At 35.6% G+C, this 16,024-nt stretch overlaps 1 protein-coding gene and 1 pseudogene across 8 annotated transcripts in view; both read right to left on the bottom strand.

The window, feature by feature from the left end:
* Nucleotides 1-1,634: 1,634 nt before the first annotated feature.
* On the bottom strand, nucleotides 1,635-14,580 carry LOC113946647 (annotated as a pseudogene).
* The window catches only part of CPT1A (carnitine palmitoyltransferase 1A), a 37,950-nt gene continuing 33,539 nt past the window's right edge, over nucleotides 11,614-16,024 (bottom strand). For all 8 annotated transcript variants that reach the window (XM_027642132.1, XM_027642129.1, XM_027642128.1 and 5 more), the window contains one exon: nucleotides 11,614-14,705. In XM_027642132.1, the coding sequence (XP_027497933.1) occupies nucleotides 14,619-14,705 (87 nt within the window). In that variant the 3' untranslated portion in view covers nucleotides 11,614-14,618. The remainder of the gene's footprint in view (nucleotides 14,706-16,024) is intronic.

The following is a 16,024-nucleotide window of genomic DNA, read 5'->3' as shown; positions in this document are numbered from 1 at the left end:
TAAGATGCATCTGGAGATGAGACTGTATTACATGAAATTTGTTTTTTCAAGAATTCTAACAGTTCCTCTCAAAATGTATTTTTTCCATTCCTCTCAATAATTTTAAATTTAATTTTTAATTTCTATTCCTAATTTCTATTTTTAATCCATGTCTGTGTCATTAGTCCTAACCCTAGTTTCTTGTTTACTAGTGTTAATCTTACTGAAACTCACCCCTACTGGGAATTTCAGTAACTTCATTTCTAAGATTTGATTTCAAGGCATGATTTAGCAATACAGGCTTTTCTTCAGCCTTTGCTTCCTTAAGGAGTGTCTACCGACCCTACAGCCTCTGTGTGCTCTTCTGATTCATGAGCTCACAGTAACCCTATCTGGGAACAAATGCTTTTTAAGATAATGCTTTTATTCCAAAACCAAGAGAAATCATCTTAGGAATTGAAGGGCCCAGGAAGGGCTGAGATGTACAGATAGTGCCATAACAGAGCACTTTGAGCATCCATTTTCGCCTGTGGCCTTCAGCAACGTCCAGCAGCAGTTGTTAAAAACAGAGATATAAACTGCAATCCATTTACATATCAACTCCCAGTAATAAAAAACCCCTCCCCTGTATTAAACAAAATCTTAAAATAGCATGCAATCTCACCTGCTGTAAAGAATTTTTCATGTATCAATATGACATGGAGAATAATTTTACAATTTAAAGCATAAATGCCCAAAAAACCTAAGAATGTATTTTTAACTTAGCATAACTTCTTAACCCAGAAGCATTAATTTTTATATTATCTGTCAATTCATTTAGATGACCATTTTAGTTTTTTTTCTTTTCCATAAATATGTCAGGAAATAGTTTACTTTGTTAGAGAAAAGAAAATCTGCTACTATTGTAACAGTGAGAAGGGGAAGAAATTTCATGGAGAAAATGTCCACATAAGAAAAATGAATAACTCCAGCCTTTAGGGGAAACTGGATTGCAAATGTAGGATTCAGCAAATTTCAACCCTATCTGCTATGTACATAAAAGATTTTCCAATCTCAAACTCTTGTACTTTACAGTAGGAGCTAAGAGGGGGTCATCTTCTTCCTATTCTTTATGAAGCTCATAAATCTAACAAATATAATATTGAACAAACCCTGATATGGTTTTTTTTCCCCAACACTAAATACCAAGCATACTGACAACATTACTCTGTTTTCAAAAAATGCAACACCTGAAGACAACAGAAATAAGTTGCCAAAACAGAGAAGACCGAAAGCTAAACTTAGTAGATTTGTCTACAGTGAAATTGCATCACAATTCATAAACCAACCAAACGAAGATAGCAAATTCTTACTCAGTTTTTACTACCTCTTGACCCACATAAATATCCAATTAAGTAATTTCAAATTAAACTTACTTTAAAGTCTCAGTAAAGTCTGAAGAATCAGCCCAGAAAGTCTTAACTACAGAAAAAATCTTTTAGTAAAAAATATACTAAAACATATACTAAACTTTCTACAACATTAAGTTACTCAGAAAAACGCTAGGTGTGGTGCTGGTTTCACTTACACCAGGATAATTCAGAAAGAATTCAGCTGAAGTCAATGAAATCATTCCTATGAAAGATCAAATCATTAAATAGCAAAATTGTGGAGAGCAGGGCAACATATCAATATTAATACTTATTAGCTTTATAGTACATTAAACATTATTCAACTTTCAATCCTTTAGATTTTAATTATGCACAGAGGATCTGCGGTAAACATCTCCCAAACTCCTCCATGATCATCTGCTCAACTACACAGTTGGAGTAATCTTTTTTTTCTGCCTCTTCAGCTTGCAGCAGGAGACAAGCACATGTATTGCTTTCACTTCTTCCCAAGACATGCATAGAGCTGGTTGCCTGACAGAGAAAAAGAAACTACTGTGAAATATCTCCATTCTAAATTTACAAAACAATTTAAAAGACAAACTGCAAAACTCCATTGAGAGTTGGAACGCACAGAGCTGAATCAGAGTAGCCACACTGTTAAAGTAAGATACCTCCTTGTAGGAATTTCAGTGTTCTACACTGAATAGCCTCTGCTTTTAACAGATTGCTTCTGAGTTTTTTCTCATTTATCACATAGCAGACTGTATTCTCACCACATAATTAAACTATGCCAATTCTGCTCAACGGGTGCAGACAGAGAAAGGTTAAACAACAAGCCTCTTACTCCATCTGCATGCAACATTTAGATCCTGCCTCACGTACAACGAAATGTGTTCAAAAGGCTAACTCAGGGTCTAGGAGGTACTAAATGTAAATTCAGTTACAGGAAACAGCGCCAAGTGCTTCAAGGATTCCCTGAATGGCACCTCAGCAGCTTTGCTTTGAAGAAACTCTTGAAACTACCAGTCGTTAACACCTTAACTCATTCTAGTACGTTCATAATATAACATCCTATTGTGCGATTCAAGTAGAGGTAAAACTTAGCACTATCTACCCCATCATACACTATCAATAGCAGAAATTATTAAAATATATTACAAAGTATTTTAAAAATGGAAATAAAATAGGAATTTCAAGGTAATGGTTGATGCAGAGAAAGAAAGAAAATCATGTAGGGAAACTGAAAATTTTAGAGCCTGGAGCAACATTGCCTAAAATCAATTAAGAGATATTTTAATCAATTTTAGAAGTTTATTAACAAGTGCTTCTATTTATTAGGTAAATGACTATAAACCAACCAAAAACAGAGTTTAGGCTACAACTATGTTAGAACACATAACAACATCAGGACAGTCTAGTCTTCTTGGAATATTTTACAATCCAAATTGCCAAGACAAATAAAATCGACAGGAGCTGGACCAAAGGCAGAAGAAACGGGAAAGAAGCACTGATATAAACATGTTTATTAATTGAACATCACAAACACTAATAATACACTTTTCTTAACACTTCTTTGATCAAGGTTTTGTTAGAAATGAATTCCTGCACGTGGAAAAATTCAAGAACAGAGAAACTGAAGGAAAAACAAAGCAGTTAAGGGGGGAAAAGGTTGAATGAAATATGTGATCGATACATAAGTAACTGCTGTTTTGTAAGCAGAACTACTACATATATCTCTGAACTCTGTATATTATATTCTTAAGGGATCGTTATAGTCTCAGTCTTAGATATTTTTTAATTTATAGAAAGAAAAAGGCAAATGCTATCTGAAGCAACTCCTTGCTTATAAGCCCTCTGTCCTTCTAGTCCCTATTTATTAGATACTTATGATAAGGGTTATACAAACACTTAATGAAGTCAGACCAATGAATTATGCACTATTTCCAAATATTCACCCATCTTTCTTCAGTTATCGTAACATTTTGAATGTTTGATGTCAAAACTGGGCTGTTCCCTTCACTAATTCCAAGGTCCATGTAGTTTCATACATTCAACTGTTTTTATTCATCTGGACTTTCTTCATGATTTCTGCAACCAGTTCATTTGCAAACAGGAGAACACATAATTTTATCCAGGTAAATGTAGAATACTTAGAATAAAATTTATATAAATCTTAAATTAAACATACATTTGAACAACCATTTGAGCCATAGCACCAGGGACTTATTCTAGATGTGCTTGTCTTGGACACTCAGCAAGACCATCGGTATCAATCAACTAAGGAAGCAAGACAGGGTTTTTTTCCAAGGAATCTCTGTGAAGGTTGATGTTCTGTACATGAACAAGTCAGTCCTCCCATCAATTTGTGGATAACTTTGCAATATAACAAAATACCACAGAAAAAAAGGATCAGCAGAAAATAATTTCTCATTTCTTCTGGAACATGGGATTGGCTGAGAGCACCAGATCCTGAAAATTTTAGTTGATCAACTTCAGCCAGATTCCGTTCTTTAAAGAAATGACATGAAAAAGACTTTGCCTCCCATGTTGAAAAAGTTTTATGATGAGAAATGTAAAGAAAGAAGGTAAGTGATTATTTTTAGCTTCTGCTAGTTACAGAATCTAGTCAATGTTAAGGCAGTAACTGACAAGATGAAAGTTCACCCGACTCACTCACAATAATTCTTGAGGCATTCTGAGCACTTGCAATTACATCCTTTGTTATGGTTATGTTTAATTTCTCCTAGTCTCCTTTTCCCAATCTTTGGTAAGAAAGCTTCTGGGTTTCTATCAAGACAGGCCTTAAACAAAAATGGCTCGATTATGAGAAATGTTTTTGCACTGCCATCAGCATAAAAGACCACATAAAATTACAGTAATAAATAATGAAATAAAGCATGTAAATAATATTTTTGTGGAAGTTATATTTAGGTAAAGAAATATTTACATAAGTTAAAACTAAACTACACTCAAATTCTCTGTTGCTGTTAAAATGAAAATGTGTTACTGAATCTAAACAGCATTAACTTCAGGACCTCAGAAACCACTTTCTTTTAACAACCGATGGCATTTCAAGTTCACATAGTTTTCTAAATATTATGGAGACATTCTGAATTCCAAGTCCAAAATGTACCCATAGCACTCAATGCTGCTCTTCATTTATAGAGAAACAGTGGCACTTGGTGGCAAACAAGGGTAAATGCAAATGTATGCAGGAGCTTGTGCTAAATGTGTTTTATATGGAAAGTAATCTCTATATTAAAAGCTTTCAATAATTTGAACATATCCATTACATCATTCTTATTGCACTGGAGGGCCTAGTAATTTTTTATTTATAAAATGAAGTAAAATGTAAAGTGGTGGTATCTACATTACCTTTGGCTTATCTCCCCCTGTTGCTGCTTAAGAACATGAACACATGCAATTGTATATTAAGAATCTATGATATACCATGACAGATTAGAGATAATTTTCATTTTTACTGTACCCAATTGAAGATAATTATTTTGGTCATGATACTCAGGAATTAAAGGAACTAATTTTAGGTTTTGTATGCCAAATGTTTATACACAGTATTTGAGTACCCACTTCCAACTGGCAGACAACCTGTAATGAATAATGATTAGTTTTAATCTAAGAAACTGTAATTCTAAGCATATAGATATAAAGGCTTTCATAAGAATACCACCTATCCTATAAAGCTTTATAGTCACAGACTGGAATCTCTCAAAGAATTGAGCATTAAGATGTTTGTTTTTTGACCCTTAATTTTAATCCACTTTTTGAAGCACCTATTGAGATCTAACACTGTAGCTCCTCAACATACCATTGTAATTGTTCATGTTTAATTTGATTTATTTAGTTGTGATTTTAAATTGAGACTTTTCCTTTGGAAGAAGTAATCTTCACATAGTATTTTTTTTTCCAGAAGTTAACTAGAAAGCAACATGTTATATAAATATACATACATATATATATATGTATATGAAAAATAGCACTATAGCTAGATAAAATTAAGATTGTGAGTCCAAGGAAAGGACTGCCTTATTATTCTTAATATAGCACTTACTAAGTGGGACTTTCCATGCTAGTGTGGTACAAATTAGTTAATTTCTCTAGTATATAATTTTGCTATCAGTTACATCATATAATTACCACAGAGTTGGAATAATTTCTGGGTGAACATCTGGAGTCCTTCACCACACCGTGCAATGCAGTCAGACTTACCAACATTTGAACTCTGAAAAAATGCTGTGTCTTGGTGATTCTCAATAATGTTACTAACTGCCTCTTACCTCAGCCTGAAATAAAAAGTTTTAAACTTAACAGGCATACTTTAAAATGTACTTTAAATTCCAAGCAAACAATAAATTTTAAAATTTATCTGCATAAATCATGTACTTTAAAGTGAGGATCGCATTCAAACCTAATACTGAGAATAGTTTATTTACTTATCAAGGGCAGAATGACTTTTGTTTCTATTTCAAGTAAAAATATTCCTGAAGAATGGCAATGAACAGTAACATACTTCACAATTACAATGGGATTCAGTGTCTCCAACACCATGAAGCGTCATCTAACTGGTCCTGAAGAAGTCAGTCACAGCAAATTATGTAAAACAAGAATTCATCTAGAATTATATAACTTGACAGAGGATAATTGGGATTTAATGTAAGTAAGAAGCAGTCATCTGAGACTGGACTGCAAATTCATCTATGCACTTATAAATCAGATTGTTCCAAAATGAACCACTGTGTTACGGCATTTCATCATAGATGTGGTGCCACTCGCATTTGTTGAAAACCAATTTTTCACCCATCGTGCCAATCTATTAACTCATTACAGTGTCATCCTCACAGAAGTCACCCTTCCAGATGAAGCCTTGCCCCTCTCGGTACACACTTTAAACACCAAACGGACAACCTTGAAAAACCTGTTTATAAATTTCCAGTACCTTTCAGAGAAGTCTTTCATTAAACACCTGAATTTGTATAATTTGTTTTGCTTATATTTAGGAATTTATATTTGAAAATCCAAGCATTTTAAGAGAACAATTAAGTGGCAAAGAACATCTCTCCATAGGCAGGGAATGCTAATGTTAAAGCCAGATTTGCGTTGTCAGCTCTGTTCCTTTATATACACTGCACATGGGAAAGAGGCTCAAAAATCAATCAGCTGCTCAAGGTTATTTGGTGCAGTCCCACGAGGCAGTTTGTGTTCAGGCTGCCTCAGGAGAAGACTTCTTCCTAACTGTCCTGAACTGGAACCAGCAGTGGCAGACAGGACCCAACCAGACTTGAGCCTTGAGGAACAGAAGCAGGCAAAAATTCCAGATGCTATTTTGCCTTCCTCCATAAAGTGGCAGTGTTGGAAATCTACAGAGCAACATTTTTCTTTTCCTTTCTTTTGTGAAGAGATCAGATAGGACAATGTTTTAAAGTACCTTTTACCCTCTGGCACTTTGAATAAATCCCATTTTAGATATACAGTGGTTGGATGGATTCTTCCAACAATAACAAAATCTTACATGCATACTTACTATTTCATCATACACAGAAGCACTAGTCTGAGGTAAACCACAGATATCACCAAAATATTCTAGTACACAAAATAAAGCATGTCTCATTTAGAAAGAGAATAGTGTTTTATATCAAGAACTCCATTGCAGCATCAATAAAAGATTTTGATGTCAATACAGCATTACATTCTTGTGAAAGAAATACTTAATAGTTATTTGTAACAGTCTTGTTGGGAAAAACAGACTTCAGTTTGGGTCTTTGATGTCTTCAAAACAAAACCATTTATTCTTATGTACATTTGGAATTATGAATGATATGTACACTTGAAGAAAGAATTTTTTACTTATATCTATTCTATATATTAAATGATTCATTTTTAAAATGCCAAATGAATAAAAAAACCCTCGATTTAAAGTGACCTTGAAAATGGGAAGTTATTTACATTTTCATGACATAATTAAGCACATAAACGCTGCAGCCTGTTCAGCATTATAGCATTATATGCCTTGAATATTATTTCTGTTTTTTCTGTTCAGTATACAGTCCTGGTACAGATCTAATGCATTTACAACTATAACAGCATCATACTTAATACCTACATTTGTATTTTCAAAAACAAACCAAACAAACAGAAAATGGAACAAAGACAGAAACCAACTATTTTCTAGTTTCAAGTTTAGATTGTTTGAACTTGACAATTTGCTCCCAACCTGTGTGTGCTGTGCTTCCTCTTTATATAATATAGGCAGCAGTTTAGGAAGGCAAGCAAGCAATGTAGAAGCCAGCAATCAGCTTTCTTTATTTCAATAAAACAATAAACTGATCAGAATTTCGTTCTAATACCTTCAAGAAACAGGTCAGATTAAGGGAACATGCATATACAGTGTGATAAACTGTAAGGATACTAGGAGGAGTTGGTCGGAAAGATTTTTCTAAATCTTATTATTAGCTCCTTGTACAGAGACTAACAAACTTTCATTATCTTCAACTTGACTTTGAAGAAAGCAACTGTTACACTTTAATCACATATTTATTATCTAGAGGCTTCCATCAGTCCTTTAAATCTTATTAACAGTCAAAAAGATTGAAGGTCTCAATTATTAAAGAACTACAGATAACATTGAGCATGGGTGTAAAGAACCTTCCAAGCCAGAGATACTTTTAAACTATAACCATAATCAGAAACCTGGAACAAAACCAAAACATATAAGGTAACTGTCAGCAGCACCCTTCAAGCATCTCAGGATGAAATGACACCAGGAAGACCCACTGGGCTAGGTAGTGCAGCAATGATTTCTGTGATAGAAGGTTTCCTGCACAGGCAGCCCTGAAGCTTCCACCTTGCTTCAGCCTGGCACCTCAGGGGGATACTGCATGGGAAAATCAGACCTTTTTTTTTCAACTAAGTGATTTTTGTGAGTTTTGGGGTTTTTTTTCAATGCCCTGGATTTTTAAATTTGAGACCAGTACAGTTTGTCAAAACATTTACATGGAAAAGAAGTCAACTGGTATGCTCAATTATTTCTCAAAGGAAACCTCAGTGCCCCTCTAGAAGTAGCCACAGTGCAAATTTAGAATTTGGAGATTTCTTCAGATATTCTTTGGCCATCAATAAAGATGCAAGGACACACAGGTATTCCACATATGGATAGCCTGCATTAAGCAAGTGGGTTTGGTCCTGTGAGTCCCACAAGAAGTTTTATGCTGTGGACTTTTCAAGACAGTAATTGATCCAGCTTAGAAAATGTAAATTCCAACTACACAGAAAAACTGCTAGACGTGGTAAGCAATGGGAAATTCCTCTCTTTTACAGAAGTACTTTCCTCATGGAGATTTAACAATAGAAGCTACAGTTTACTGCTGCAAATAAATTACTTTTTAACTCATTAGGACCATAAATTTGAAGCTGAAAAGTGTGTCAGCTGTGGAACTAAAGAACAGAAGTTAGTATCCTATTTGCACATTGTACAATTGTCTAATAGTTGCTAATGCATAGTAGTCAAAAAAAACCTCTATCATGTAGTACACTTAGCTATAATAACACTTTTAAATTTGCGCCAGTATCATAGAATATCCTGAGTTGGAAGGGATCGACAGGGATCACCAAGTCCAATTCCCGGCCCTGCACAGGACAGCCCCAAGAATCACATCATGTGCCTGAGAGTGTTGTCCAAGCTTCTTGAACTCTGTCAGGCTTGGTGCTGTGACCACTTCCCTGGGGACAAAGGGCATTAAGACCAAACCTTATCTGTACTCTCAGTGTCACTATTGCCAGTTGCCAACAACACAAGCCAAAGCACCTCTGCCCAGAGTAACACAAGGTCATCACCAAAAAGACAGGCCAATATCCACCTGCACTTTCATCATTACTATTTTTGGATTTAGGCTAAGGCAACACTGGGAGGGTCAAGGTCCCCGTGGGCCCTGAACTAGGCCAGGATATGAGAGCTCTCTGAAGATTCAGATCTCTCTGCCCATATGCATCAACCACTACCGGCCTAGGACCTGTGCAGTGAGGGATAGGGAGGGTTTGGATGCCCTCCCGCTCCCCACCCCTCTGTCCAGAGCAGATGGGGAGGTGACAGGTCCTACCTGGGGCATCCCAGGCACTTCAGAGGGCACATCCTTGGTTCTACCCCAGGCAATTCATCTTCCCCCAGGTGGGCAGTGACAGCTGTGCACCAGAATGTTAACGGAGCGGGGTCCACGCTGGAACACCGTGTCCAGGCAGGGGCAATGGCAGAGTACAGGCATGACAGAGTACAGAACCAGGGTGTGTTTGGGGGGATTTTTTTGTTGCTGTTGATTCTGTGTTTATTTAAATTCCCTTGGAAGTTATCCCACATTGCAAGGAGTCAAAGATTAACCAGGACCCTGGTACCGAGTCAGAGGTTAATTGTCCTAATCCATGTAGAAGTGCTACGCAACACTGGTGAGGCCACACTTGGAGCACTGTGTCCAGCTCTGCACTTCTCAGAATGAGAGGCACAGACAGGCTGCTCAGGGTCCAATGCAGGGCCAGGAAAATGAATAAGGAACAGGAACATTTCTCCTATAGGGAGAGGGTGAGAGAGGTGGGACTGTGCAGCCTTGAGATAAGAAGTGGGTGCAAAGAATATGGAGCCAGGGTCTTTTCCACAGTGCTCAGTGACAGGACAAAACATTGAAACTCAGGAGTTTCCCTCTGAACATCCGGCAATACTTTCTCACTGTCACCATGAATAAACACTGGCTTCACTGGCCTGTGGAGTCTCCATCCTTGGAGTTACTCAGAAAGTCATCTGAATGTGGCCCTGGGCAACCAGCTGGTTGCACCAGATAACCTCCAGAGGTGCCTTCCAACCTCAACCATTCTGTGAAAAAGCTGGCTTCAAGTTGCTACCCTTAAGAGTCCTTTCTACAAATCACTGTGTAAAACTTGGAATTGTTACCCCAATGCCATGAAGATTTCAGTGTTAGAAAACACACTAAACCCACGGGGCCACTACCTATGGCCACTTAAGAGATGCTTTTCTTGAAAGCAGAAACTGAACCTGGACTTTACATTTTTTGCATTAAATGTTTTCACTTTTAGGAAATACTGTGTGTTTAAAAAAAACAACATAGCAGCTAAAGACATCCAAAACAATTTCAAGCTACCTCTCATCCATAGGGTGCTGTACAATTAATTCAAGAAGAAATCAGAATCAATTTTTTTGTTACAATCTTCAAGCCCACGGACCCCAGGTCTGCAGCCAACGAAGTCAGGGAAAAACAAAACAAAAGAAAAAATATCCCTGCTCTTCCTTCTCCCCTCTCAAAGGTTTCACCTAACAGTTGAAGGTTTTTTTATTCTAATGCTTTCATCTTATACTTGCCACCCTGAAAAACAGGCAAAGGGAAGATGGGGAAAAAAATAAAAATCAGTATCTTCTGTGCCTAGAAAGTTTCCATGGTGTTTCTGTTCAGATTGAACATACTCATTTACAACTTCAGTATCCAGTCTTGGTGAAAGGTGTTTCAAATACAGTCAGGAACTAAAAGTATTGAAGAGATGAAGTGTGAAATTGAAATCACTGTGTTCTTTCGTATTGCAAAGGATGCAATGTCCAGCAAAGCAGTAAGCTAAATGGTTGTGAAAATGGGGCATCACACAAAACAGTTTGGTGGGGTTTGTGTGTGTGTTGGCTTGTTTGTTTGTAGATTTTTTAAATTAAAGAGCATTTTAAATATCAGCATGTGAACCTTCAAAGGGTAATAAAAAAAATCCCTACCAATCATCTCAAAGTAGCCCCCAGTTATAATGAAATTCCAAGGGAGTTTTCAGTTACTGGGAATCTATAGATTAGACAAATAATGTTTTAACAATAATAACTTTCTGTGCCTTAACTAGTTGTCCACTGCCTTACCATTCCTATTCTATGGATCAGTCACTGTAAAAATCAAACCGGAGCTATCCACTGGCTTGCAGACAGACTTTCACAGAAACATTCCAGCAGTTATCCTGATCTCATGAAAAGAAGCTCATCTAAAGTAAGACCTACATTGTTTCTTCTTTCTACTGAACCCAAAAAAGAGAATTCTTCATTAACACACTCCCTATTAACTAGCAAGACATGTTTAAATCATTGCTCAAACCAACTCAATAATCTGTTACTACTGTTCCTAACTGGATTTAACAGCAATGATTTTGCCAGTCCAGAAACTGCAGCAAGGGAGCTGGGAAAAAGATACAAAAGATGTTAAACATTGCAGTAAACACAAAGTAGTGGTAATTGTGAAATTTTATTTCATTTTTTGAAGTCACAGAAGAAAGTAGAAAATAGAGACAAAGTGTTGGATGTAAATAACCAACAATAGATGTAGAGTAACTAAACAAGATTAAAAAAACCCCTCTATCTTAAATTAATATATTTTACATGAGAAAACAATTGGTAGAAAGGCTGAATTAGAACCATGTTTTTCCAGGTCAGGCACACACTTCTTCCCTAGTTCTTCAAAAGACTCAAGCCTTTAAAGAATATTCAGTTGGGAACAGAATTAATCCTGAAGAATGGTACCCTCCAAATGGACTTAATGCTTTCCTAATTTCTGCTACAAAATAGCTGAGATAAATTTGAAAAATACACATTTTAGGTATTTCACAAATCCCTAATGCAATTTAATAAACAGAAAAATTTATTATCATCCAACCTCATTTTTATCACCAACTCAACCTCAACTTTGAGCTCTTAAATCACTAATTGAGAATCAATGATTCAAGGGTTTAGTAACAAATTAGTAGTTTTACTGGAATATGAACATTTTTCTTTACAATAAAGTACACTGTACTAGAAGATTCATTCAAATCTAAGCAATTTTAGTTACATTCCTATGGCTTTGAGCAAAAAAAACCCCAAGCAGTTTTACTGTATTTACACAATATTGAACATCATGATTTAAATTATTTATTAATAACCTACATTCACTGTGGATTTCTAAGATTTACATCCAAAAAGCATATTTTATTTACATGCTGCTGACATTTCAAAGAAAAAGAAATGAAATATTATCCGTTTAGGAATTATGATCTATTCCAAAATTTAAAAAGATACATTTAACAACACAAAACCTTTTAAACAGTTACAATAAACAGCTTTCTGTGCCAATTATAGTTACTCTCCAAGAATGTAAAATTGCATTGATAACTGCACTAACTACAATTAGACTAGAAACACTTAAAACCTGAGAGTCAAATCTAAACCTTTCTTTTTAAAAGAAAATCCTAAAAGCTATCACACCCTAATGGTAATTTAAGCACAGATTGGTCAATTAAAAAAAACAGAAACAAAACACAACACAAACCCCCAACCCCCCCAGTGCATTATTTCTGCAGCTCCAAAAACAGATCACTGCAAAATTGTTGCAGTAGTTTGATAAATGCCAGGCCTGCCATCCACAGTAAGGCTTATTTCTAAGTGTCCTTTCCCACATACTGTACCCTAACCAAATAATGAGTGTCTTTGATCAATTCCTGTGTGGATTCCTACATTTCTGTAAGCATGCAGTTGCTTAGGTATGCATCTTGGATCTTTGAGGGTTCCCACCACATATTTTATTAGCTAGATCAGAGTAAAAATAAACGTGAGGAGGCACAGAAAGTTAGAAATACTGGCCAGAAAACATTCAAAGACTAATGAGAAGTTTTAAATCCACTCCAAGGGCCTTTTAAACTCAGCACAGCTCTGGAGCACCATTCACTGTACTACTAACCACCATGTATTACACATAAAATAATAAAAATAAAAAAATTGTGGTGTTAACAAGTACACTCTACTACACTGCAGGGATGTAAAAAGTTACCACACCTATAAAGCCTGTGGAAGAGAAGCATCATGCACAAAGTTTGGCAGCAGCCATTTTATTTCTGCACTTGGAAACATCATTGCTTCTTTTTGAGTGAAATAGCTTTCCCCTCTCCCCTTGTATCCTTTAGAAACTACGTGATCAAGGGCATCTCCCAGGAAGGGTTTAAGAACCGCCATGATTCTCCCATTCTGGAGTTTTTTCCATGGCTTTAATAGTTTGCCCTTCTCATGCAGATGGTTGGCAATGTAGTAGTGGTCCTTCCAGGCTGAAAGGAGGCAGATTGCAATTGCCTATACAGACAGCCTTGCTTTGTAGACTATCCAACACAGTACATTTAATTAAACTGACAATTCCTGGGACACAGAAACTCTTATTTCAAGTGACCATCAATACCATTCACCAACACAAACACGTGAATATCTGTAAATCTGAAACAAAGTTAGTCCTGCACTTCATAGGGACTGATCTTTATATTTAAGATGGGAGCATTTAATTAGACTTTTAAACCAAACTGCACCATATGGCAACATTTTCAAGTCTCCTTATGCCACATCATCCTAACCTGTAATTTGAAAATCAGATCTGCATTACTACTACTTCATTTCCTTCACCACTAAACCAGTGTAAAATCAACTCCCAGCATATGCTTTTTTCCTAGGTTAAGGATCTTTGTTTTTCTAAGGCACTTGCATGAACAAGCACACAGGTCCATTTATTCACACAGAAATAAGGTCAGTGTCACAAACATGCCTGTAAGCAATCAAAAAATGTGATATCTGTTAATGAGGTGACACATTTTACTACCCAATGATTGGGTTGTTTTGTTTGTTTAGGTTTTTTTCAAAAACCATAAAATTTATACAACTTAGTGTGTTAAGGTGGGTTGCAGCAGGGATTTTTTTTGGTATGTTTTCCAAAATTTACCTCTTAAAAAAAAACCAAACAAGGCAAACAGCCACAAGTTTTGTCACTCATTTACATAAAGCAGCAGATACATTGAAGAACATTCTGCTATTAATACATAGCAAATCTAACTTTTTCTAGTATTTAAGTCGGTGTGTTTTATCCCTTTGATTCTGGAAAGAAGTAAACTAATTTTAGAACAAAAAAGAGCAAGTGTAAAGTGTATACAAATTAAGAGAAAACTGTAGAAGTTAGAATATACATGACTTCATGCATTAATACTACGCTTCATCTCTATAAACATACAAGATTTCAAAAGTCATCCTTTATGGAAAAAAACTCTTCCAAACTACAAAAAAAAAAAGAAAAATTTAATACACTGCTAAAGTCTTAATAAATGTTTAAGAAGGTGTTGACCAGTTTCTTCGCCAGCTACTGTTTGACAAACCTTGCTCTAGTTCATTGTGCAGAAGAGTTCTCATCCCAACAAGAGGAGATTGCTTGGCACCAAGGAAGTGTTTCACTTAGTACAGTTTTTACCAAGGTTAAATAAACCCATGATGTCAACCATCGCTTTTTGGATGTTTTTTCCAAAACGATGAGAATCCTTAAAAACAAACAAACAAAATCCAAAATCAAATACTTCTACTGTCAATCAACAGTTATTTTTCAGGTAAAAGAAGAAACCTTTTAACATTTTGTAATTTTGGAGCTCATGGAATTTGGGCATTTATTTTACCATACAATACAATACAAATGTATCCAGGTTTATTCTATTAATGACTAATGAGTTCTTCATTATGCATTTACTTTCCTACAGACAGAACCGAGATAATATCCTTTTGAAATCAGATGCATATGTAGGTTTCTGTTACTTTAAAATCACTGGGTTTTGATATTGCTTTTTATACAAGATTTTGCAAAAGCTAATTTTCAGAAAACAAAGGAATGTTCAGAAAGTGTATGACTAATGACCAAGAAATAAATAAAAAAAAAATCAGAAAAACGTTTCTAAGTTTCTATTAGAGTCATGAATCATCTGCTACTGAAAAAGTACATAAAGTATTGAAAATAAAAATAACAGTTTTCTAAGTGTAAACAAACTAGGAACTTGTTCTGTTTATTCCAAGTGCTAGATGAATGATACAAGAAATTAAGATTACAAACATAAATTCTCAGCTACATTACAGGACCTACTGCAAAGATCCTACTAATATCAAGGCCACACACATGAAATGCTTCCTTTTCTGTGTGGACCTTTGACTTGACCAATAAGTAAAAAGAATACAGAGAAATGTAAAGCACAAGTAAACGGGTATCTGAAGAACAACATCAACTATGAAAAAAACAAAGTTGTATTTCTTAATCTTTAATAATTAACCAGAGGCACCATGATCCCTCAGATAAGTTTAGGTCAAAAGAAGAAAACTAGTTCAGCTATGTAACCCTGAACGAACTCAACATGTTCATTAAAGTCATAAAAATATAAAGGGGAAAGATGAATTGAATCTGACTCAGGGCAGGCTTCCACAATAGCAGGATACTGAATAGATGACATCTACTATATTCTAATAATGGGTGTTATTCTAATAAATTTTGATGAATTATGTTTCTCAAGCACAGATTACAACTTACGGGCCAGCTTCTTTCAGTAATATTTAAACCACAAAGATTTAAATAGGGAGCATACATTTTACTCTATCTCTACAACTGCAGCCAGAGACAAATCAAAGCAAAACTGTAATAACAAAAATCAAGACATGCCCATCTTACCGTTTATGGGACACATAAACAGTAAGTCATTTTACATGAGTTCCAGGGAACTACACATGTGTAAACACATGGTTTTTTTATGCTTGAAAGTATAAGTGAAAGAGAATATGGTATTCTTGGTTCATGATTTTGGTTCATGATTCTTGGTTCCAT

Source organism: Corapipo altera, unplaced genomic scaffold (assembly GCF_003945725.1).
Source record: "Corapipo altera isolate COAL_440 unplaced genomic scaffold, ASM394572v1 23b, whole genome shotgun sequence".
Lineage (NCBI taxonomy): Eukaryota > Metazoa > Chordata > Aves > Passeriformes > Pipridae > Corapipo > Corapipo altera.
The sequence above is the reverse complement of the archived record's forward strand: the minus strand, read 5'-3'. Positions and strand labels throughout refer to the sequence as shown.